Source organism: Sebastes umbrosus, chromosome 11 (genome assembly GCF_015220745.1).
Source record: "Sebastes umbrosus isolate fSebUmb1 chromosome 11, fSebUmb1.pri, whole genome shotgun sequence".
NCBI classification, from domain to species: Eukaryota; Metazoa; Chordata; class Actinopteri; order Perciformes; family Sebastidae; genus Sebastes; species Sebastes umbrosus.
The window spans coordinates 2,863,861-2,888,391 of record NC_051279.1 but is presented as its reverse complement, the minus strand read 5'-3'; the positions used below and the strand labels follow the sequence as shown (position 1 = coordinate 2,888,391).

General features: G+C 42.0%; 1 protein-coding gene and 1 long non-coding RNA gene across 3 annotated transcripts; one reads left to right on the top strand and one right to left on the bottom strand.

The window, feature by feature from the left end:
* Window positions 1-2,465: 2,465 nt before the first annotated feature.
* Window positions 2,466-3,317, top strand: LOC119496454. Its single transcript, XR_005208716.1, has 3 exons — window positions 2,466-2,523; window positions 2,610-2,651; window positions 2,816-3,317. It is a non-coding gene; the product is annotated as an uncharacterized LOC119496454 (long non-coding RNA).
* Window positions 3,318-5,444: 2,127 nt separating this feature from the next.
* On the bottom strand, window positions 5,445-8,875 carry LOC119496453 (free fatty acid receptor 2-like). 2 transcript variants are annotated; one of them, XM_037783740.1, is made up of 2 exons: window positions 8,414-8,875; window positions 5,445-7,516 (listed from the first exon to the last, which is right to left on the bottom strand). In XM_037783740.1, exon 2 carries the CDS (start codon window positions 7,275-7,277, stop codon window positions 6,267-6,269), a length of 1,011 nt encoding a protein of 336 aa, XP_037639668.1. In that variant the 5' UTR covers window positions 7,278-7,516; window positions 8,414-8,875; the 3' UTR covers window positions 5,445-6,266. The 2 variants fall into 2 exon arrangements, with proteins under 2 accessions (XP_037639668.1, XP_037639669.1); XM_037783741.1 differs by lacking the exon at window positions 8,414-8,875 and adding an exon at window positions 8,143-8,392 and having other exon boundaries at window positions 5,445-7,513.
* Window positions 8,876-24,531: the final 15,656 nt, after the last annotated feature.

The following is a 24,531-nucleotide window of genomic DNA, read 5'->3' as shown; positions in this document are numbered from 1 at the left end:
TCACCCCGGCACCATGTGCAGTGCCTTGTATCGATCTTGCCCAGGGAATTGAAACTCACCAGAAAACAAGGCAGGGAGAGATGGACAAATTATTATGTGGAAACCATTCATGCAGAAGAAACGCATCCTTTAGATTTTCTCCAGATGCAATGTTGCCTGCACCAAATAACAAGTGATATTGCATGTTTTTACCCATTCTGCATGTTTTAATTTTGTAATGTATGTACTATTTTACATAATTTTTTCTTGTGTTTTGAAGGCTTTACAGATTTGCATATTTTGCACCATGCATACATACTTTAATTTATGTGTTCTTGTACTTTTCATCAACATTACATCCTTCTAATGTGTCCTTTTTTAAAAATAAATGGCTGCGTTATGACTAATACCACTACAGCCGCTCTTTTCATATTTCTGTCCTATTTTCCCTTGCTGCATATTATTATTATTATTTGCTGCTGCAATGACCTGATTTTACTGAATTATCTCATCTGATGTGTTTACTTTGTTTCTCTTCCACTCCTAGCTCCTCCTTCTGCTCCCAAGATTTACCTCCAGATCCCCCCGGACCTACAGACCGGTCATTGGGCTCTCTTCTGTCTCACCGGAGGATTCCACCCCAGCGAGCTCGCCATCACCTGGACCTATCAGAGCGCGGCAGCCAATATCGATCACCTGTCAGTCACCAACTGCACCCTTTCTGCGTTCAACCCTCACGGTAACCTGTCTGAACACCCGGCTGACGGAGCCCTGCTGTCCTCAGATTGGTTGGTGAACTCCACGCCTCCGAGCCACCCAAAGTGCTTCCAGGTGATGGACAACCACAGCCGGGAAGTCTATCTCTTCAGTGTGTTTGTCCTCCCACAGAAGGAGTCCTTGGAAACAGGGATCACCTTCACTTGTAAGGTTCAGGACCACCCTGCTATGACCACGCCTCTGACTGCCTCCTTCACCTGGGGTAAAGAAAAAAGAAGAGTTGATTCAAATTGCATTTGATTCGTGTACATAGACAGAAATTTCCCTTTTTTTCTGTGACGCTCAGCACGACTTTCAACAACGTATTTTTTTGTGTGTTTTCCTACAAATGTCCAGCAACACGAGACGCACGTGTAAATTTCCGCTCCAGTCTTTTCAAAATAAAACTACTTAGTTAGGTTTATGAATAGATCACGGTTTGGGTTAGAATAACTCAGGAAGTTCCGTAACTTAAGTACGGAAGTTACGTGACAAATAAATCAACGTTGACTTCTGGTTTCACACGGGACACAAACACCGGTCTCCTGGGTGATCCATCCACCCCGACGTCCTACCTACACGGCGTCTTTATACTTCCTGGTTTACAATCATTTAGATTATATAAGAATTGATTTTGTGCTGACCATCATGAAAAGAATGGGAAATTTGTGTCTATGATCACAAATCAATACATGAATAAGTCACATGCTCTGTGACTGGGCTGGAAGTTATGGAGCAACATTATCATTCATTTGGATGTTTTTTTTTGGCCTCCTGGTAAATATAAGTCCAATAATTACTTTCCTTTTAGCTCCAATTTGGTCTCCACCATCTCCTGAGGCAAATATCTGACTCTCTAACTGTTAAAAAACAGAGACTACGTCCACTAGGTAGTCACTGTCTGCTGTTCGGTGTTGAACAGGTAGTATACAGTTGGTTTATCAGAGTTTTTACAAATAAAAACAGCTGCGTCTGTCTCTGGAAACGATGATGATGAGAGCGGTGAGACTGAACCCAAAATTTTGGTTCCAGAAAACTGGAAAAAAGCTGAAAGACATTAAAAAAGCTCAGTAGAGCTGAAGGAAACTGAAATGTTTTTGATATTTCTGTGTGGGTTTATCACTACAGGCGACTCCTTTCACATTACACGTAGTCATTATCATTATAAAAACAATGATAAGAGCAGATTTTAGTTTTTATGTACACAGGCGTGTATCTTGTTTTAATCTAATGCAGTTGCTCAACTCTTGTACTGATAGAGGTTTCATGACTTGTTAGTGCTCCAACTGCTGTTTACCTCACCTTGTAGAGACTTTTAATTCTGGAAACCTGGACGCCCACTTTGCTAGTCTATATAGGCAACTTCCTTCCAAATAACACAGCGTGTGCTGCCACAGAGTTCAGGGACGACGAGGCCTCACACACCACAAGCTGAACGCTCGTTCAGTGTTTGCCCTACTTGACTGTTAATGTGGGTCAGACATCGATCATTCCAAGGCAACAGATTGCCTGCAATACTGCATACTTGAACAAATTAATGATTTTCCCCCAATCAATGTTTAAACACCTCTCCTCCCAGCGAGGAGGCGGATGTCCATCAACCAAAGCCAGTTCAACCTTTCCTGATTTAATTCTGTCGTGCTCAATAACGTGATAAGTCAGTGCTAATCAGTGATTTCAGGTCTTATTTTTTCTTTCCAGATGCCTCCCCTAACGAGCTGATTGTACACTTGAACATTCTCAAGATGTGCCTCCTCTCTGCGATGACCGTCGTCTTTTTATTGGAAGGTAAATGTGAGCAAACCACTCAGCGAGAATTACAGGAAGCTGTTAAAAAAAAATAATAATAATCTATGCAATCTTGTTCTCTACAGCAGTCGAACATTTCTGCGTGCGGGGAAAATGATGTCTGACATGTGAGTACAATATTCTCCTCTACCTTTGGCAAACACGTCATGTAGGCTACACACACACACACACACACAAAGGGATGTTTTTCTTTGTGCCTTATCCCTGTAACCTATCACACATTGTTAGGAAAAAGTCAACACTGACGCAATAACCAATTATTGTCTTCCAGGAAATACAAAATGAAATAGGAGAGAAAACACAAAAAGGGCCGGCGGGTGTTCATCTCAGCAGACCAACCTTTGACAAACAACATCACAGTCCAGAGTCATCGCTGAAAAATGAGAATTAACTCTGACTAAACAGTTAATACTGCGCTTTGAGTAAACATACAGTATAATCCTCTCTCTCCCTCTCTTCTATTTGATATTTGAAAGTCTCCGTTTTTAAACCTCTTGCTGTATATTCTGCTTTCACACTCTATATCCTCTAAACACTGATGCAACGCTGATTTCCTTCTGCACATCAAAGCTGTTTATCTCTCCAACTCTTTTTATCGCCGCGCGGCGTGCTGACTGCCGTGGTTTCTTTTTGGGATCTGCTCATTGTGCCAGTGGGCTGGTATAGTTCGCACATCTTAGTCATTCACTGGGGTCTGGTGTGTCAGAATGAATGCTTCATGCATGATCCACCTGTCAAACAGATACAGTGATCAGCTCAACCTCCGCGCATGTAGGCCTAATCCTCACAAAACAGGATTACGGTCGATGCCAGCGCTTGCTTGTGTGATAGCATTGTTTAAGTGTGCAACGTGTGGGGTGAGATCTTGATTCATGTGTTGGGGGGGAAGTTCCTTTTTAATTTAGGCCTGCCCACACGACCAAGATCACAAAATACTGACAGTAATAATGACCTTTACATTTAGACCAAGAGGCTACAGTTCAAGATGAGACAGCCCAGGCAAAACCATTGTTTTTTTCATGCACTTTTGAGATGTTAGGGCAATTTAAAAAAAGAAATGTTTGGTCTTATTTCAGACTAGTGGAAAGAAAACATCCAAAATAAACATTTAGGTGTTTATTTTACTTCACTTTGTCTATTTGCATCAGTAGATTTCTCCTAAATTCACCAAAAGTTAGCATTAGATAATGCCTCATTTGCATATTTAAAGGGATTGTTTGTAAGAATCAGAAATGCTTGTTAACAGCGACACCTGTGGCTGTTAGGTCAACTAAAGTCAGCGTCCTTTTGCTCGCGCTTGTGCTCGCTCTACATAGACATGAACGAGCATCGCTCAACACAGTCAGGAGACACACGTCAGCTAAACGAAGCTAGACACCGGAGTTTTGGTTGGAGACGATAACGTTTCTCTCTGCGGAGCCCCGTCACTTCACAAGACACGGGAAACCTCTGTTGGTCTGGAGGAGCTGCAGCAGTTATTTCTGCACAAACGTCCACTGTACATTCACTAGATATTCTCAGAGCTAAACTAACTCTTCTACAGTGTGGAGTGAGCAGCATGCACGTGAGAGGTGGAGCGAGCTGAGCGACAACTAGCGTGGTGTGTGAGTGAAGGCAAGCAGAGGAGCAGAGGAGCAGAGTACAGCAGAGACTCCGGTCCTGGAGACCAAAGCTACGGTCTCCCCCGCGTCCTCCGACCGCGGCCAACACTGTTTAACAGACGGGCTTCACTAGATACAACTTTGTGGTTTTAGTGCTTCCGTGTAGTTTGTGTTGGAGTCTGAGTCTGAACAGCGTAGCCACACGCGAGCGTGCATGGGACACCGAGCCGGATTGATTTATACGTGTAAGAAGTTACAAACAGTCCCTTTAAACATAACATTTCAGAAAACTTGTAATACAAAATATAATTGTGTTAATGTCAGTCATTAACTGGGGAAGTTTCATGGTGATATCTATTAGGTCATTTTTTAGCCTGTTCACCTGTCTTGTAAAATTTTACAATAAAAGGCCGTTTTCTCAAAATGAGTATTTTCTCAAACTCTGAGCCTGAAATCTCCTCTTCAGTAGCTCTTACATCCACCAAACTTTCTAATTTCATTCCCATCTATATTCTGAAGGTTTTTACAGAGGGGTTTGTTCATATATTATTCATAGTCTGATTTATACAACATTTAAGTCTGGCAAAAATGTTTTTTTTCTTCTTTTTTTTTATGGCTGTAGACAGTATCTTCTGATTTATGGAGTGATATAAAAGAGAATATCCCTTCTGTAAACACCTTTGACTCTAATTTGTCAACAAAATGAAAAAGGCAATCATTTTGAACCTGGATTTATCCAATGTTCAGATTTATGTTCTGGAAATGTATGCAAATGTGCGCATATTTGATAAGATAATACCTCATTTGCATATTTAAACATACATTTTCAGAAAACTTGTGATACAAAAAATAATTGTCTTCATGGAAGTACATTTTACATTTTTTATCCTATTCACCTGAAGTGTCTTCAAAATGTATGGAATTTTAAAATATATATATTTAAAGGAAATTTCCACCTCAGTATATACACCAAACTTTCTAATTTCATTCCCATCTATATTCTGAAGGTTCTTACAGAAGGATTGTTCATATATCATTCACAGCCTGAATATTTTATTCCTTAAAACAAGGCAAAAATGTTTTGTTTTTTTCTGCTCAATAAATTTGCTATTGCTCACAATTAATCCTTATTACTTTTTTATTTTAAACTGCTTTAATGAATGTCATTATATCAAAAAGGTGTGAATTTGATCACATCTACATTCATGTAATACAATGGATATTCATATGCAATGTTCACATTCGTCACTCACTCTTTCAGAAACAAAAAATTATCATTATTACATGTTTGTAACATGCCACCACTTTCTTTTCTTCTTCTCACACATGCACCACCTATTATCTGACTATTACATTATGCAAAATATATGTTTATACAATCTGTGTATGAAAATCTGTGTTTTGTCTAATTACAACCCATGTCATACAGCTTTCACACGTATGTTTCATGCATTCATACATATATTCATATACATGTGTGCTACTTTGGTGTCACATTTGGTTTCAATATGACCGTATAATCAAATCTTAGTATAAATATACAATTATGTGAACTAAAGGCAAGGCAAGACACAAAACACACAAATATGTTCACATGAAAGCAAACTGCATATTAGCTGCATCCTATGGCTGTCATTTTCACCACACTTGAATCTTCTTTTCCAGTTCTCCCACAACACCCCACACATAATGAGCATATTGTTACAAACAGACGACATCCTGTTCGTGGTTAAAGCTTTATCTCTTATTGCTCAGAGGTGACGTCCGCAGCTGTTGCTTAGATATTCGTTTTGTTGGTGCAGCACTCCACAACACCTGGAGATCTTATGAAATCCTGCTGTTACGTAAGACATATTTTTCATTTGAATGTGACGGTTCAAAGTGGCCTGTGGTTTTCTCATTACGCTGCAAAAAAAAAACTGCTGTGGCCTGCTCAGACAGACAGAAGGTTTCCTCTCTTGTCTCGTTTCCGAACAGGAAGTTCATCAGAGAGTCAAACAGTAAACAGTGTGTCATTTTCTCACGTGTGAAAACATCAACATGGCATTCATTTCCTGCTTCCAGGGATGAAGAAATAACAAATTAGCGAAGGCAGCTGCTCACAGCTTTCGTTCAGTCAGCTTAGATAGCATTGATCTCCTCTTGTTTGTGCTCCTTATCTTTTGCAGTCGTGTTAATCCCCCCCCACAAAGCCCAGAGCATGTGACAGGACATGCACCTGTTGAGGCGACTCTTAACCCCTTCCATCACACTACCCACTGTCTTCCTCACAGCAGCGGAGGAGAAGTAGAAAATGAGAGGGTCTAGACAGGCGTTAAAGGTGCTGCACAGCAGGGCTTTGTCTCTCCAGTCGGGGCTTCTCCACGTGATAAAACCGACAATGTGCGAGACGTTATAGGGTCCAAAACATAAAGCGAACACCAGCAGCGTTCCTAGAGCCAAGCCAATGGCCCGGAGGCGCCGGCGCCGGCCAATGTGCTGCAGCTTGGACAGAATCCTGATGAAGTTGATGTAGCAGAAACTGCTAATCAGGAAAGGGATGCAGAACAACACCAAACAGAGCTCCAGGCGCACGGGCAGGAGGACCTTCAGCTGAGCCTGCGTGAAATTCTCATAACACACTTCCTTCTTGATGTCACCGACGGCTGAGACGTTGTGCGCCGAGGTGGCATTCGGAGAGTTTCCAGAAACGAACGGCATGATGAACACAATGCTGAGGTTGATGAAGGAGAAAATCCAGAAGAAGATGCTGGCGGCGACGGCGTACACGGGTCGCCGCTTCAGGGTGTGCTGGATGGGGAAGGCCACGCCGAGGTAGCGCTCCACGCTGACTGCGGTGAGGAAGAAGGTGCTGTTGTAGATGGTCATGTAGAAGATGAAGCCGGACAGCGGGCAGAGCGGGTAGGGCATGTCCCAGAGCATGTTGTTCATCACTTCCTGCATCTTGAAGGGCAGGAAGAGGAGGAAGAGGAGGTCAGAGATGGTCAGGTTGAGGAGCAGGATGTCTATCGGCGTGGGTTTCTGCCTCACTTTCTTGCAGAAGGTGTAAAAGGCGAGGACGTTGGCCGGGAAGCCCAGCACGAAGGTGATGATGTAGACAGACAGACACAGTCCAGTGTGGCACTCCTGCATGGTGGCCTCGATGTCAGTCAGTCAGTCATCGAGATGTGTCACATTATGTCCTCGACTCTGGGGGGGGGATGAATACACCGCGGCACAGGGAGGTTTGATCTGTCGGGCAGTTTGAACCGCAGGAGACGACGGCTTCTTATTGGGTCAGTGGCCTGGAACAAACCCGGCGAGACAGCGTGGTTTTCCTGTCCCTACCGATAAACCAACGCTCATCGTTTCCTCGAGGGCTTCGAGCTCTGCTGATAAGAGAGAATGGAAAGAGATTACCCCGCTGCACAGCACAGTATTTCCACCTATACTGTCCATTTGACACTTGCTTTAAGAGTGCACTGCTATACTTTATATACATTTAGCCTACAAGCTGTAACACCACAGGAAGAAGCCAGCCAGAGATAATTCCTTTTTATATATCTCCCCTCTTAATTTCTTTCTACTTCAGGGTTTATTGTGAAGCTGAATTATCTCTTAATGAGGAGCCAGTGTTTTGGTCTGGCGCATGGGTTTGTATACAAACCATAATGCCGCGTTATTGCTTCCTCTGTGTCGTAAATACAGCACAATGATGCTTTTATCATTAGCTCCCAGCCCCTGTTTTCACTATATGCACAAATACTAGACACGTTGTGAAAATGATGACCCTCATAAACGTAATGACTTAACTACACCGGGGAAATGAGTGTCTCAAAGCTTTAGCCAGCCCAGCTTCACACAACACACCGCTGTCATCAGTATATTATTCCTGCATCTTATTATAAAGGAACAATACAAAATAAAGACTGGAGGAAATTTGCAGAAACCTAAAAAAAAAAACACAGGAAAAAAAATATAATTTTAAGGAAGTTATGATGTTAAGAAAGTTTCTTACTCTTCATGTACTGAGCAGCATCACATAAAAGTGAACAGTGTGTGACAGAAGCTCAACTCTTACAGCCCGGTGACAAAACAAGGTGGGAGTTTTTTTCACCGCTCTACAGGGGAATGTGAAGAAACCAAAGAATTGCCACCTATTTAAGCAACGTAAAGACTTCCTCCTCGTCTGCAGTGGTGATTCGTCAGTTCACACAAATTCTACAAGCTTCCAATTTGTCAAACGAAACCACGTCAAAAATGTTAAAAAAGGAGTAATTGTGGCTTACCTTCTCCCACTGCATGTTTCTTGGCACTCCCACATGTAGTGATTGCTCAACTGTTTTATTTGATCTCCTCTATTCACCAGCCTCCAGCTCCCACCTGCTGCCGACCGGCACGTCCCCCTATTTGCATGATAATCTAAACATCCAGCGCAGATAATAGAAATTATTATTAGGGAGATAGTGCCGCAATTTATCTCCCACGCTTGCCAAACACGGTTTCTGTGGTAACAACTGGGCTTTTTTTTTTTTTTGCAATATGCAGACGGTCTCTGCAAGCCTGTCTGATCATAGCTTATTAAATCATATTTAGTTATCCACTGCTTCTACATGGACGCCTCTTTATTACGAGAAGGAGAGGAAAAAGGGGGCATTTGACAGAAAAGCGACGACCTGCTGTCGGAGCAGCCGCTCAGCAGGGCCAGCTATATGCTTATCCAAACAGAGGCCAGTTGTTTGAATAGCCATATACTGTACACAATAATAAGACTGTGGTTTATTCAGAGAAGACTGATGAGACTTCCCATTGTGACATCACTCTGTATGCAGCGGAAAAACACCCAAGATCAATGGCCTTTTTATATTTACCTCATAATATCACAGCAGGGTCAAGTTTCTATTAAACAGGTGAAACAGGTGAAAGCACAGATAGTCATGGTTAATTTCACAAAGTGAGAGAAACGAGCTTTTGAAGTAATAATGACTCAGAGGTGTACAAAGAGTCCTTTTGATGTTGGTTAATGTATGTAAATCACTCTGAGGCACCTTCACTTGAGCTTAGTCCTCAAACACTTGATTCCCCTGTGTGAGTTTGGGATATTTTTGTCACCGTCTGATATCCGTCCTTATTGGGTATTTGTCCCCTTTACCATGTCAGTCACTTCCCACTCTCCATCTTATTCAAAAAAACTCCTTTCAACTTCTTACATGCCTCGGCGCCCCAGACGAGCAACCAAAGAAGGAAAAACTGTTTGAGTTCCAGGCAATGCGCTGCCGTCTGAAATCATCACATTTGTATTCCGCACATACATTTGGACGCTCACATTCGTATTATGCAAGCTGGTGTGTTTCACTGTAAGAGCTGGTTTTACAGAGTGACATCAGGGTTGTTGTTGTTGAGATGCTGTTTGAGCTCAAACTTTCCTGTGACGCTCGCTGATGTTTCATCACCTTCTTCAGCAATTAGCCAGAGACCATTTCACCCTCCTGGTAAGAGATGCAGGAGCAAATCAAAAGAGAAATGTACACAGGGTCCCATTTTGCACTTTCACATTCCATATTTTACTCTTTCTTATCTTCTAAAATTATATTAGGAGGCACAATATCATTTTTCACAAGAGTTTATTAAAGTTGTCTCCACTGCCAAAGGAGCATTGTGTACTATACATAGAGATTAATGTGTAATATAAAGCAAGGAAGGCTAGGTCAATAGCTTTAAATGCAAGAATTATTATCATGTATTATTTATTATTTCAACGGTTCGTATTATATCTTACGAAAAGTTACTCATTTCTCATGCATTTCCTTACATATGTCCAGCAACACATTCACACAGTCTTCTCAAAATAAACTTCTGTCTTCACAGGAAACAACTTGGTTAGGTTTGTGCAAAAAACGTGGTTTGGGTTACGTAACTTAAGTACGGAAGTTACGTGACAAATAAATCAACGGTAACTTCTGCTTTCACACGGGAACTTGTCAAATGCCGCCGTTTGGTCAGTGCCCCTCGGCATCGGAGACCGACGCATCGGGTATCCCTCTTGCGTTACATCTCATCTGTCCGGGGACGGCGCTTCAATGTACGCTTGTTACATGCAAAGTGTCTTTTCAAAATAAACTTCTGTTTTCACAGGAAGGTAGGTTTAGGCAACACAACCACTTAAGGTAGGGTTAGGAAACGGTCGTGGTTGACGTTAACTTCGCTGACTAGCGACTCACGTGACTCACGGGACTGACGATACCAACAAGTCACGTGACTAACGACTGACGTGACAAAATAAGTCAGCTTTACTTTTAGTTTCACATGGGACACGAACAGCGGCCTCCTGGCTGGAAGTCTTGTGTTTGGTAACAGGAAGGCAGGGAGCAGGGCCATAGCCAGGATTTTATAAATCCCCCTACCTCCAAAGCCAGACCAATTTTCATTTTTCATATTGTTCAGTTACTATTCAGTAACAATAGAACTGTTCAGCTATATTATCTGTACATTTTATTTCCAAACATGAAGGTCTAAATGCCGTTTCAATTCCACACTGACAGACCAATTCTGGTGGGGAAATACTGATTTTATGTTGGCATAAAATAAGTAGTCAAATGCAAATTCATTCAGAAATTCTAAGCTTCTACGTGTCGTTCTAGAGTGAATGGACGAACAATGTGTTTTGTAGTTTAATTTGGAGGACTTGTAGAGTATCAGTGATGCATACTGTATATATATTTAGCAGAGATAGCAGAGATTACAGTAAAGCAGTTGTAGTAACAATAGTAGCAGTAGCAGTAGGACACTGCAGGGGGCACAGACGAGCCTTGTGGCAACAAACATGGCTGATTCATTCTTTCCGACATGTTGTGTGCTTATCAATAAACAAAGGTGGAGGTTCCAGGCAGGTGTCGCAGGTATATGTGTAAAGGGACAATAACGGACTTTCCCAGCAGCGTCGGTCAGGTTGAGTGGTGTGAAAACAGGTCGTGAATGGCGGCAGCAGACCCACGACCTCGAGGTGCTTTTCAGAGTTTGGGACACTGGGAATGAAGTCTGACAAAGCTGATGCAACAGAGTGATATTTGGGAAAATAGAACAAGGACACGGCTCAGACGCACAGCGTCGAGGTAGAAAGCCTGCAGAGCACAAGTCTGTGGTTACTGAAGCGGCAGGAATACAATCATACAATATGAAAGCGAGGAGTAGAAAGATTTATTGGTGCGCCAACGAATCACGTCCCAAATATCAGAAACAAAATGCAGATGCAGGTTCCTCTCTCCACGTCGGAACAATCCATAAAAGAGCTTTTTATTTTTTTTAAATTACCACAATAGATATACTTTATTGCCCTCGCAGATTATTTTCCCTTTAAGTATCCTAGAGGTTAAATAGAGAGGGTGGGTAATAATGCTTAATGGAGCCGCTAACTATAAACGAATTACATTAGCGAGTATTTTAAGGGAGTGTTTTAGTGTCCCCGTGGAGTCTCTGAATATTTCATCAGCTGGCGAAAACAGCTAATTGTTTTTGTATTAATTAATAATAGACTGATAGAAATATTAATTGAGAAATATAGCCACCATACTGGAGCATGATATCACCCAGAAAAATAAACCGGCCACCACTGCATCCAATTGCTTTGTGCTCACTGGAAAAGGCCACTTTTGAAGTCCAATTGACACGGCTGTCTTTTGAACAAAGTGTCAGAGTGCTTGTGTTGTTAAAGAGCACAAACACGGGCAGCGTACACAAGAGCTGCTCTGGATGTCGTCAACAGCCTTTTGAAGAGCAGGAATGAAGAGGTTGGAGATGATCGAGTGGTGGAATAAGTGGACATGATTGTGTGCTTCCCCTCCTTCATTTACTGTAAATGGAATAAATACAAATAAACGCTCAGCTTCCCAATGCCTTATGAGAAAGAGGAAGGAAATAAAAAAAAAAACCCAACATATGCAACTCCATCTGTAGAAAACACAAAACCTGCTACTACGTTCTGCTGCTGTATAAAAAAAAACATAATCTATAAGTGGTAGAAGAAAGATTATTTTTTTCTTAAGTAAAAGCACTATATCACAACATAAAGATTAAGGCTGCACGATATGAGGAAAATATGCAATAATGTTGTTGAATATCGTGGTAATATTTGTTTTCTGCTGCTTTCAGCTAAAATACAATAAATTGCTTCTTGCATAAAAAAAAGAAAGGAAATTATTTCCAACATTCTTTTATTGAACAAATAAACATTGAACTGATCACAAAAGGCACCAATGAAAAAATCATTTTAAAGTGTAGTTTACTACTGATACTCTCAACTTACTTTCAACAACTACGTTTTTTGCAAAGTGTTTATCACGCAAGTTGACATCGCAATGACGATTAAAAAAAAACTATATACTGTATTACGCAGCTCTAAAAATACTCCATTACAGGTAAAACTCCTGCATTTAAAATCCTACTTAAAAGGAGCGGTGTGTAGGATCTGGCCGCATCGAGCGGTGAGGTTGCAGATTGCAGCCAACTGAAACTTCTCCCGTGTGCCAAGATTGTAGGAAAACTACGGTTGAAGCCGACTCATAGATGGCAGGCTCCAGCTCGGCTCTGATTGGTTGTTTTCCTCCGGAGTGGAAGTGGGTAGGGAGAGAGTGTAGGGGGGCGGTTTGGAATTGGGCCCTAGACTTCTGCTCCTCCTCACGGCTCTGTTTTCAGGGTTTAAGAAAAATCTAGCCCGTGACGGGAGACTTTGGCCAATCACAGGTCATTTCAGAGAGAGAGCGTTCCTATTGGCTGTGCTCCGGCTGGTGGTGCTTGGTATTTCCTCAGCAGATCTCAACATGGCTGCCGGGTCACAAACACTCATTTTACAGCTAAACCGTGCACTACAAGATGATTCTGAAAACATTTGATTAGAGAAATAGGCATTACAGTAACAGAATATTGATTCAGATTTGATCAGCGCTGCCTAGTTTGGCCGTTTGGTCAGAGTTTGCGAGTGATTGACAGCCGACTCATAGATGGCAGCTGGACAGCAGACCTCAGATCAGCTCTGATTGTTTTGTTTTTTTCCGGTCTGTGAAATCTTGCAGATGCCGTTAGGAGCACCGGAAGACACAGAGGAACATGATTTTTTTCTGATTACCTGTCTCATTCACTACTGTCAGGATATAGTGACCATTTCATAAAAATAACTTTTTTTAATAATATTTTCTCCAATCTTGCGTACTGCAGCTTTAATTGTAGCGGAGTACAAGTATAAACAAACAGTATACAGTAATTCAGTACTTTCCACAGATTATTGAACTTGTTGGCTTTCCGTTGTATTCCATTGGTCTGAGGTGTAATGGGCTGTATCAATTACAGTATGTTGTTGACAATCAACTGTCATAAGTCTTACATATTTTCATTTAGTTGAACAAACACAGTAGAAGTAGCGACGCTTTCCAGCTCATGCAGCTGATTTTTCCAATTTCACAGTTTATCTGAGCAGCATCTTCCAGTGACTCAGCCGCCTCTTATCAGCAAATTTGTTTTGGTCCACATCAGAGGAGACTAACCATTGTCTCACACAGGACCGTGTGCACGGCCACAACAGGTCAGATGCGACGCGCGATTGCCACTGAAATCCACTTCCATCTTGCCATCACTGTAAGACCTCAGTGCATTTGAAATAAATAGTTAATTGTGTTACGTCAAGTAGATATCTCAACAATGACGAGATTGTGGCTCTGTGCTTCACGGACTTGAGCCTCCTCGCTAATCCCTCTGTTAATACCCGGAGCATGAACCTATAAGCTTCCTTATATTTGTGGCAGAGGAAAAAAATAAAAAAAATAACAATATAATTCTCCCGTCCCGACAGAAGAGTTCAGTGGCTGCTAAGCCACCATATTGCTATTTGAAGAGTGACTTTGTTTCCAATATACAGTAGCTGGACTCATTTTATTCCCACTGACATCCATAAAATAAAGCTTGCTATGTTGAAAAGATAATCTTGTACATTTGGCTGGCAGCCTTATCAAGTCTGACCTGAGTCCAAAGAACAACTGTTGGAGGACGGGAATCTGTGAGAAAAATAGATGACAGTGTGAAAGCCATGGAAGCAAAATAGATTTCCAGCCCCTGGCTCCCCGCCCATTCTAACTAATCAGTTTTATAATGATCACATCAATTCCTTTTATAGAGGGATACCAAAAGGAAGCGATCATGTAGTCTCATTTCAAAGTGCTGTGCAGTCCTCTCTCATTGCCAACGTGTGCAATTAATATTTCAGCCAACAACATGTGGTGCTACCCCGCTTTGTTAAGTCTTGTAAACACTGAAACCGAGATTAGTTTTCTGCTAAAGCTTATGATCGACGTGCACATTTTTCAAACTTCTCCAGCTACTGGGAACAAGGCCAAGTCACACATCTGTACAATGGATCCCAGTCGTGGGCGTTTATTGGGTTATCTGGCGTTGCTGGGAACTCGCAAAGTGGTTGTAAAAGCAAAGCTGATATCGAGGCCGATGGGTGCGTGGACGGGCTTTGAAAGTAGTCAGAGATCACAGTCGCACACAGCGTTAATGTTTGAGGTTCCTAAGCAATAATGCTCCCGCGTCATGGGCCCTTCATTATGAGCCTGAAAATGATGAATATGCACAACAGGAAGGCGGCGTGTTGATTGTTTACAGGGCTCGTTGAACTGTGCTCTGCGCCGCCCGTCTATTATGTCGCCTTTATTTGAAAAGCGGCCTCCATTATTTGTCTTCTCTTTATTTACAGTACAATTAGATCCTTGATTACCAATATTTTTGGTTCAGGCTTTAACATAAAACCTGTCTCAATTAATCAGCAATGATTCAAGGTCTTGAATGCAAAATGCATTTAGTCAGCTCAGAGCCAACAGAATTTAATTTCCATTGTACAACTGCAAAGAGCGATAAATATACCCGAGCTGAACTGATGTTGAGAAGCTGCTGATCCTCAGACCAGGAGCTCAGATCACGGAGATAAAAATGTCTGGAAAGATCAAAAAGCATAGCACTTAAAATGCATCTCATTACGGGAGCAAAAGAGAGTCGAATCAATGGTTTTGTCAAACGCTGGGTGATTGGCGAGATTAAAGGAGGCCCCGACTGGAGCCACGAGACGGCGGCATCACAATCATTCTTGGAGGTCGATGAAACTTGAAAGTCACTGCTCTTCTGATTAGAGTGTAAAATTGCTCAACGGATGTACAGAATACACCTCTTTAATATCTTAGCAGCGTAATGGGATAGAGAGCGGGGAAGCAGCCGAGCTTCCGTGTTCAGGTGAGATGAAATTTTAATGATCGCCATGGGGAACGTTTGCTAACATTTGAGAGCGTTTAGATGAGAAGTCAGCGGCTGATGGCTTCACACCAACTCGTCTGTAAAATAAGCATCTCTAATACCAATAATTGCTCTTCCTGACTTCCTTTCTTAAAAAGAAATTACAAAACGCTGAATGGACTGGAAGAAAAAGCTTCATTATAGACCTTTTCAAACTTGACAACATAAGCATTATAAATGGGCCGCTTTGTATTTCCTGTAGTAATGTTTGTTAATGCGGTAGCTGACGGGATGGAAACTTGGACCAAGCTGTTGCCTTAGCAACAGAATGGCAATGAAAAGGTCTATTAGAATGTAGTATATAATGAGGAATGCTTTCCCAACACATTCTCATCCCATCTCATCACATATCGCTACTTTGTCACACCCCTTGGCGTCACTTTGGGTTTAGGCAACTTAACCACCATAGTTAGGTTTAAGAAAGTGGTTGTAAAAATGGCACCGAGTGTTGTGAACATGGGACACGAACAAACAGCTGATTGTAACGGGATGAATGGAACACCAACGATGGTCTCCTGGATGAAAGCCCTGTGTTTGTTGAACCCATCCACCTCCCCTCCTGCCCAGTATGTCTCCTTCGCTCTTAAAAAGTGACTGTTTGTAAGAATCCGAAATTGGTTGTAACAGTGACGACTCTGGCCGTTAAGTCAACGAAAGTCAGCGTCCTGTTGCTCAAACTCGCCCGTGTGCACGCGCTACCTGAATGTGAGCGAGCATCCGTCAAAACAGTGAGGCGACACACATCAGCTAAAAGCACAATATCACTCTATATTTCAGCTGCTTGGCAGTAATGTTAGCTGACCAGACGAAGGTCTCTCCATGAATCAATGCTGATCCTAGTGTTGGCTTTTCCTGCCTCAGCCTCCCGACCGCGGCCGGAGGGAACAGGGGAGACGATAACGTTTCTCTCTGCGGAGCCCCGTCACTTCACAAGACACGGGAAACCTCTGTTGGTCTGGAGGAGCTGCAGCAGTTATTTCTGCACAAACGTCCACTGTACATTCACTAGATATTCTCAGAGCTAAACTAACTCTTCTGCAGTGTGTAGTGTGCGCGCATGCACGTGAGAGGTGGAGCGAGTGAGAACGAGCGCGGTGTGTGAGTGAAGGCAGGCAGAGGAGCAGAGTACAGCAGAGACTCCGGTCCTGGAGACCAAAGCTACGGTCTCCCCGGCGTCCTCCGACCGTGGCCAACACTGTTTTTGCAAGACGAGCTTCACTAGATACAACCAAGAGGTTTTGGTGCTTCCGTGTAGTTTGTGTTGGAGTCTGAGTCTGAACAGCGTAGCCACACGCGAGCGCGCATGGGACACCGTCCCGGATTGATTTATACGTGTAAGAAGTAACAAACAGTCCCTTTAAACTACGTCACCACACTCCTGCCGCACTTTCTCAGAGCGTTATCTGTTGCCGCGGATGGGTTTACTTTACAGTTAATGGAATGCCTGGTGCGTTTCATACCAAAACTCAAGGGTGCCGTGTGCGGCGGTACCGAGCGCCAGTGGCGGTACCGAGCGCCAGCGGCGATACGCTCGGAAAAGGAGAGGTGTTCAGTCGGTTGCAATCTGCAATCTCACCACTAGATGCCACTAAATCCTACATACTGCACCTTTAAAGCCTCTGGAAACTCACGTGCATTTCTCTATAACATTCATGACTAAATAACCAACAAATCAAAGTTTAAGCTCAAATATCCTTTGCTTCATTAGGACTGTGTTGGTGTGGTTTAATCACATTTGATTGACATTTTGATTCCAATGTGTCAGGACTGTGCGTCGCGGCGATCTCCGAGGTGCTGACCCTGCTGCTGGGAGCTATTCACAGCGCCCTCTTTCACCCCCGCCCACAGCAGTGGGAACTCCCAGCCAATAACTTCCTGTTTAATCATTGCCTTCACCTGTTTCCAACCCCCTGACAGTATGTTCTGTTTGCTGAATCTTAGATTTTCATACACGTGTCAAGTGAGTACTAAACAGGAAGGATACCTTAAGTTGTGTTTTTTGTTTTTTCCCCGCCGTAGTTTGACGGTCGCAAATGATTTAGTTAGAGGGCCTTGTTGACTGTAGTGTTTTTTTTCCACCAGTCTCCTGTCTCTTACTGCACTTGGGTCCTCATGTTTCTAAACTCCGATTGGTGCACGGAATATGTGACATTAGCTCTTTCCAACTGAGCTCCACCCACCTCAAAATGGTGAGAAGAGCGCTGACAAAAACACAAACCCAGTACAAAAACACTGTTCTAACTAACAGATAACATAATGTTCATGTAGAGACCCTGATGCTCATAGCAAGAATCTGAATGAGAAAATGTGTTTACAGGGCTTTTAATATCAAAACATAGATTAGAGCAGCTTTAAATAAATGTAGAGATGACTCCTAAATCAAAGCCTCCACATGGAAACTGATAATGCAAAATACATTAATAATTTCATCTGTTGAAGAATAGCGCCTCATAAAGATTCAGGCTTTTAGGGCTCTGTATATATAAGCTTTTAAATCCTTGCCGCTGCAGAATGCAAAGTTGAATAAAAAAATAATGTATATAGTGTTTCTTTGAAGAGCTTTTGCTTACTCAGGCTGCAGAAACACCTTTTAGGTCAGCAGAAATGTCAGTCCCTAAAGACCTTCAGCATCCCTTCGAAAATATTGTCCTTATCAAAAGCTGTTCAAAAATATATGATAGTGAGCAATTTTATATAAGTGAACCCTGCCAAAATATTTTGTAAATGTCACCGTTAACTCCCCCAAAGGCAGGCTTGCTTAACACGAGGTCACATGGCACAACAGTGGCATTTTGAAGGGCAGAGATATTCCAAGGCTCTCTGGGCCACGTATTGCAACATAAGGTCAAGCAAAAAAATAAGCAGGGACATGTTACTACTCACAAGGTCTAAAACCAATGTTTATTTTCATTATCAATTCAATTCTTCGGATTAATCATTTTGGTATTAAATGCCAGAGATAATGACAAAAGCCCATCACAAGTTAGCAGAGTCTAAAGTGATGAGGTTTAAAACTGACTTAGTCTGGAAACAAATAATGATTTTACAAATGAAAATAAAAGCCAGCAATGGTTTGGTAGTTTTTATGTACGACTAAAGCAATGAAGATTTCTCAAAATGAAACTTTTCGGCTTTCAGATGATTAAAGGGACTATTTGTAACTTTCAGAATGTCTTGTTAACAGCGACGCCTGTGGCCGTGAAAAGTCAACGAAAGTCAGCGTCGGGCTCGCGCTTGCTCGCTCTAAATATACCTGAACGAGCATCGCTCAAAACAGTGAGTATATTTCACCTGCTTGGCAGTAATGTTAGCTGACCAGACGAAGGTCTCTCCATGAACATGATTTAGATCTGATCCTAGTGTTGGCTTTTCCTGCTTCAGTGCAGGCTGATGCAACGGGGCTCTGCAGCGTGTCTCCCTGCTCTCTCCGCCCGCAGCTGCAGAGAGCAGGGAGACACCGGCACCCGGTCGGTAACGAGACGGTAACGTTTCTCTCTGCAGAGCTCTGTAACTTCACAAGACACAGAAAACCTCTGTTGGTCTGGAGGAGCTGCAGCAGTTATTTCTACACAAACGTCCACTGTACATTCACTAGATATTCTCAGAGCTAAACTAACTCTTCTGCAGTGTGGAGTGAGCGCGCGTTCACGTCTAGAGGTGGAGCGAGCTGAGCGAGAACGCGCATGCTGTCTGAGTGAAGTCGAGCAGGCACAGGAGGAGAGGCAGCGGCTACACGTGAACGCGCATATGCGAGCGCACATGTGTCCCGACCCGGTACATTTATATGCTTAAAAAGTTACTAACAGTCCCTTTGTCAAATCGGCCACTTCCTCCCTTCTACCAGCGCTTTACCTCAGAACCGTCTTATTGTACATTTTTGGGGCAATTTGAACAACAGTGGTTTACAGTAGACCAAGATGCCAGCAATATCCATTTACCAGATATCCTCATAATGACATCGACAATCAAAATCGACAATCCCGAGACGACAGTCCACATTCACATTATGTCTGTTTTGTTTCTCTTGTATGTTGTAATCAACATTAAAGGGGACCTATCGTGCTCGTTTTCCCTTTCCTTTAGTGTGTTATATAGTTTTTTTTGTGTATGTAAAAAGGTCTGCAAAGTTACAAAGCCCAAAGTAACCTGCCTGAAACGCATCGCTTGAAGTCCCGCCTTTTCCTCTGTAACGTGGTGATGTCACCAAGTAACGCATTTGCATAATACCTGCCTTGCGGCTAGTTTGGCACAACCTCAAACAAAGCTAGTTAGAGCATTGACCAATCACAACAGAGTGGGCCAGCTGATCAATCAGATTAGACTGGGCTTTTCAGGAAGAGGGGGCATTATATCTCTTCTTTAAATCTTCTTGCAGCACTCTCTGTACGGGTTATGCATGTTTATAGTTGTTATGAGTAGCCACACTTGAAGGACAAGTGAAAAGCCAGCCGTCATATTCTGTATATTTCACAGGTTCTCCTGGAAGGCAGTGATGTACTCTGTTCTTTTCACACCTCCACACAGCTGGCTAATGACAATGAGCAAGAAGTGGGTGTGAATGTTGAATTATCAGTTTCGTAAAATAACAATTACAGTCTGACGTAGGAAAGGTGCCGGGGGGGGGGGGGGTTCTGTAAACTATTCGCCCATCTAACAAGCAGTTCTGAAGAAGCATACTGGCAGCTTCAGGCCCTTCCAGGTATATACGTTTTCATCTGATTTTTGTTGGTAACACTTTATTTTAACCTCCTTATAAGCACATAAATGGTTTAAAACATAGTATAATGCAGATGTAAGCAGACAAAAAGGACATTTAAGTGTTAATTAATGTATTTGTGAAAACTATAACGTCTCCTTTTGAAGCATCTGTAATGGTGTGTAAACAGTTATTTATGATTGACTGGCTACAGTATCACACAGCTGTAATCATATTTAATGATATTTTGCATCTTATTCTCAACATATATTCAAAATACCCTTTCAATCATAATGGTGTACTTTATATACTGCTTATAAATGCTAAATAAGGGGTATAAAATACCTGTTTGTTTTGTTGTTTAGTTTATTGAGGATATAAAATTGGAGGATTTCATCATTTATAGATATATATATATTGTATTCATTGTTTTAAAAACCCTAAAGTTCTTTGCTGTGACTAAAACCAATGCAAATAAATTAGACTTGACATGGTAGTGCAATCAGATATGTTTAATGAGTTGCTAAAAGGAAGATAAACTCATTACTGTCGGCAAATCTGTCACTCAAATCCATTTCCTCCTGTGGGCGTAAAAACATATTTTTAGAATTTAAAAGTAGTCAGGCTGAGCTGAGAGCCCAAAGAAGTAGGGCAGCACATCCATATCAAATAACACACATTCACACACATACTGAGGCCACATACTGTAATTAATGAGGATGCAGGAAGGGATGTCCACGAGAGCCTGACCAATGTCTGATAACAGGTTACTGATGTCTGCATCGGTATGGGTGACGGCTGGATATGCATACAGTGCAGGAAGAGCAGCACATCATTACCGTTAAGCAGACTCTGTAGTTTATAGTAGGCTACTCTGCAGCGTGTGAGCCGGCAGAGCAGCTGTGCAGATATTACTGCAGTTCAGCTGTAAAAGAACCTGCCTTCAGTACACACACTGCACCTTTGTCATCAGGAGTGTTTTGATTGTGTGTGCTCTGCTTTACAGTCACAAGAAAGTAGGTCAGTGGCATAAACCGGTCAAGGAACAGCTGAAATCTATCCGGCCGCTGTCGTGTAAATATAAGTCAAGCTAGAAGCAGAGTTTAGTGTTCCGCAGGGTGTTTAAAGTTCCACTGACGGCCTTGTGATAAAATAAAGATATAGGTCCCCACTGCAGGCATGGCAGGTAGGACAGAAATGCTTATTTAATCAGGCTCCTACTGACACGTACAGCACTATTGACACCGTCAAAGAAGCACGGAGAACTGATAGATTACTTCTTCTTCATCCCCTCTCATAATTATCTGCACAACTTACACTTTCAGTTTATGGAAACTCAGCTGGAGCTGTTTGTCCACACGCTGCAGTTGTCGTACTGGATTCACACACTGATCTCTGCTACCTCGGGTTGGTACAGTGTGTCGGGGTGTTTCAATCTCTTGTCTACTTTAAGCTGTGTGGGTTGGTTACATGGCCCGTAGCGATGTCTGCTGTAATGCAGAGTCGGAACAAGACTGCAATAACAACGTACCGGAGTGTGTTGTGCATGCATTGCACGCAGAACTATGTACCTTTTGACAGAAGAAATAAACACATTTGTCTTCTTACAAATGAGTCAGTGTGTCAGCAATAGAATGCACTCCTGCTCAAGTCAATACACTGAGGGGGTTTTACTGTGACCAAAAACAAGTTCATTCAAGTGTGCTATCAGTATACTTCTATTACATTTAAAATAAGAGAGTATACTTTCAGTTTATGTATTTATTAGAGCTATACTTAACAAAAGTATACTTAAGGTTACATAGCTTATACTGACAAGTATACAGAGAAGTCTAATGGTGCCTTCAAATGGGGTCGTGTTTACCGTGTTCACGAGATGAGTCCATATGAACGCCCCCCCTCATGCGGTATTCACGACATTGTAAGTGGAAAGTTTCTGAAAGCTCCGAGTTCATGACTTGTGACGTGTTTGTTGACGTTTGTCAGAAATGACGGAGGACATGGAATTCATTTTTCGGTGCATAATAAGTTAATATATTGTAATTGTAGTCGTTTATTGTTTTTCTTGGTCATTTTATAATATGTGTGAGGAAAATGTTGATAACGGCCTCATCTTTCTCCTCTGTCATTATGCCTTTGCATTTCCTGCATTATGTTACTTGCTAGCTTGCTAAATTGTTAATCTCCTTGGCTTCTAGACGCCGACAGTAACGTTACTATTGCCGTAACTTAGCAGCGATGTTCTTCGCGACTTAACTACTTGAACGCCGAGCATATCGTGTCCACGACTTCCCATGTTGTAAACACGAGCTCACAAGTTTCATTTGATGGCACCATTAGTATACCTGGCTTTTACTTTGTGGCGGTACTGATTCCCCCAGACTTCAGTTGATCAGGCAGAAGACTGAGAACATAATAATATAAAATAAAATGCCTCCTTAATAATAATAATAATAATAATAATAATAATAATAATAATAATAATAATAATCATAATGAACTAATGCCTCTACAATAACAAACAATTAAGGAAACTGAAATATTGTTTTTATTTTTCCTTTTACCCTCCTTTAAAGTTTCCCCAAAAGAAATAGACTAAAAGAAAAGGGTTTCAGTGAAAATCAACAAATTAATAGAATAACAAAATAAAGCCTGCAGGCGCTAGGCTATCGTGAAGCTAAGCAAGATCCTTGCACAAATAGCCCCTAACCGTCGTAGTGCAGGTAACCTAATTGAAGGGTGTTTATTTTGTTTCCCCAACTAGGATGGTCAATACTCTCAATAAGCAAAACACAAAAGAGCACAAGAATCTTAAAAGGGCCTAAAACAGACCAGAGTTTCTGGCTTGGCTGATAATACATGTTGCATTTAGTGAAGGAGAGTTCAGAATGACCCTGGGCGTGCAGTTTCCCACCTCTCTTAAGCCCTACAGAAAGGGCGTCGTCACACCCTGATTGGCCAAGAGGGGAACGCACCAAGCTGCTCTCAACTATCATTTAAGAGCCAACAGGTGAACTGAATAAACCTCCAATCACTCAGCAATTCAACCAAAAAAACACCCGGGGAAAAGGGAAACGACCGCAAGCACCAGAGAATGGGCGACTGCCACAACTTGTACTTAATCTTTTGATCAAGATATATCTTACAAAAGTATAATTAAGTATTCTTGCCTTATAGGCCTACAAAGAAAGAATACTTGGCTTGTAGTTGAGCTTACTTTTTGACAGAGTAGCCTGTTAAAGTGTGTGACAGTTTGTAAACGGATGTTTTGACGTGAATTTACTTCAATTCATCAAGAAGTTTGGCCTCTTCTTGTCTGCGGTTTCAGTCAGTGAACTCCTTTTCCTTTAAACAGTAGCATTTAGTAGTTTAGTGCCATTGTAGGTATGATGTATATGCTTGGTTTCATTTTCAGTCCCTTCTTTCACTGCAGCCCTCTGGGCCAAGCGCTTTTAATGTAAACCTATGCATTGTTATTTCTTTAAACATCTGCTTTATAATAAGGGAAACATCTGGAAATATGAATGTGTATCTACCGTACAGTATATCTATGATAAACAGATTGTCCATCGTTGTATTTTAAAGCCACAGAGGATATCAAAGATCTACTGGAAAGGCTTTAAAACGCTGAATTTCAACAAGAACTCCTCGGGTTTGTTACTGGTTTATCTTACAGAGAAATATCAGCAAATAAGCCTGTCTTTATTTAAAAGAGAAAGCGCGGTGGCGATATCAAACGCAACATGATACGCTCAACAAAAGATTACGATAAAACATGAAACTCTTTGAAGTTCCTGTGTTTGATATGTATCCCTGAAGGCAGCAGTTCACCTTTAAGCATCTATAAACAAGCTTGTGACAACTGAGGATTTCCTTGTTGCTGCACTGTGTTATTTTTTTCTTGTGTGCTGGACTACAGACAGGGAGAACTTTGCCTATGGCTTGTATTTTAATTTCAGCACTCAGCATCAAAGTTGCACAGATGGTGAAGGCCTTGAGGAGAAAAAAAAAAAAGGGTGGAGAGTGATCAATAGATAACCTCAAAAATCCTCTCACATGGCTCCCCCTGGTGGGATGATGAGGCATGGAGTCCCTGGCTGCCACGGTGCAGTCTGGGTGTGTGATTTACATTTTATGCACTCCCATCTAGAGCGATTTACAGTCAGTGAACTGTTGGGGATTCACTGTCCTGCTCAAGGACGTTTTGACTGGATAGATGGCCGCGGCACAGACTGAAACTATAAATTCAGGGTCATGCTGTCACACTCGAAAATGTTGAGTTTCTTTTTTTTTGTTCAGCTGCCCCGATGTGTAAAGTTTAATCATAAATTTGTTTCATTTCATATTCCTCTGAGACTCGTATTCATGTGACATTTC

Excerpts from the sequence above, each read along its gene's own strand:
- LOC119496453 (XM_037783740.1), bottom strand. The coding sequence starts at position 7,277 with ATGCAGGAGTGCCACACTGGACTGTGTCTGTCTGTCTACATCATCACC.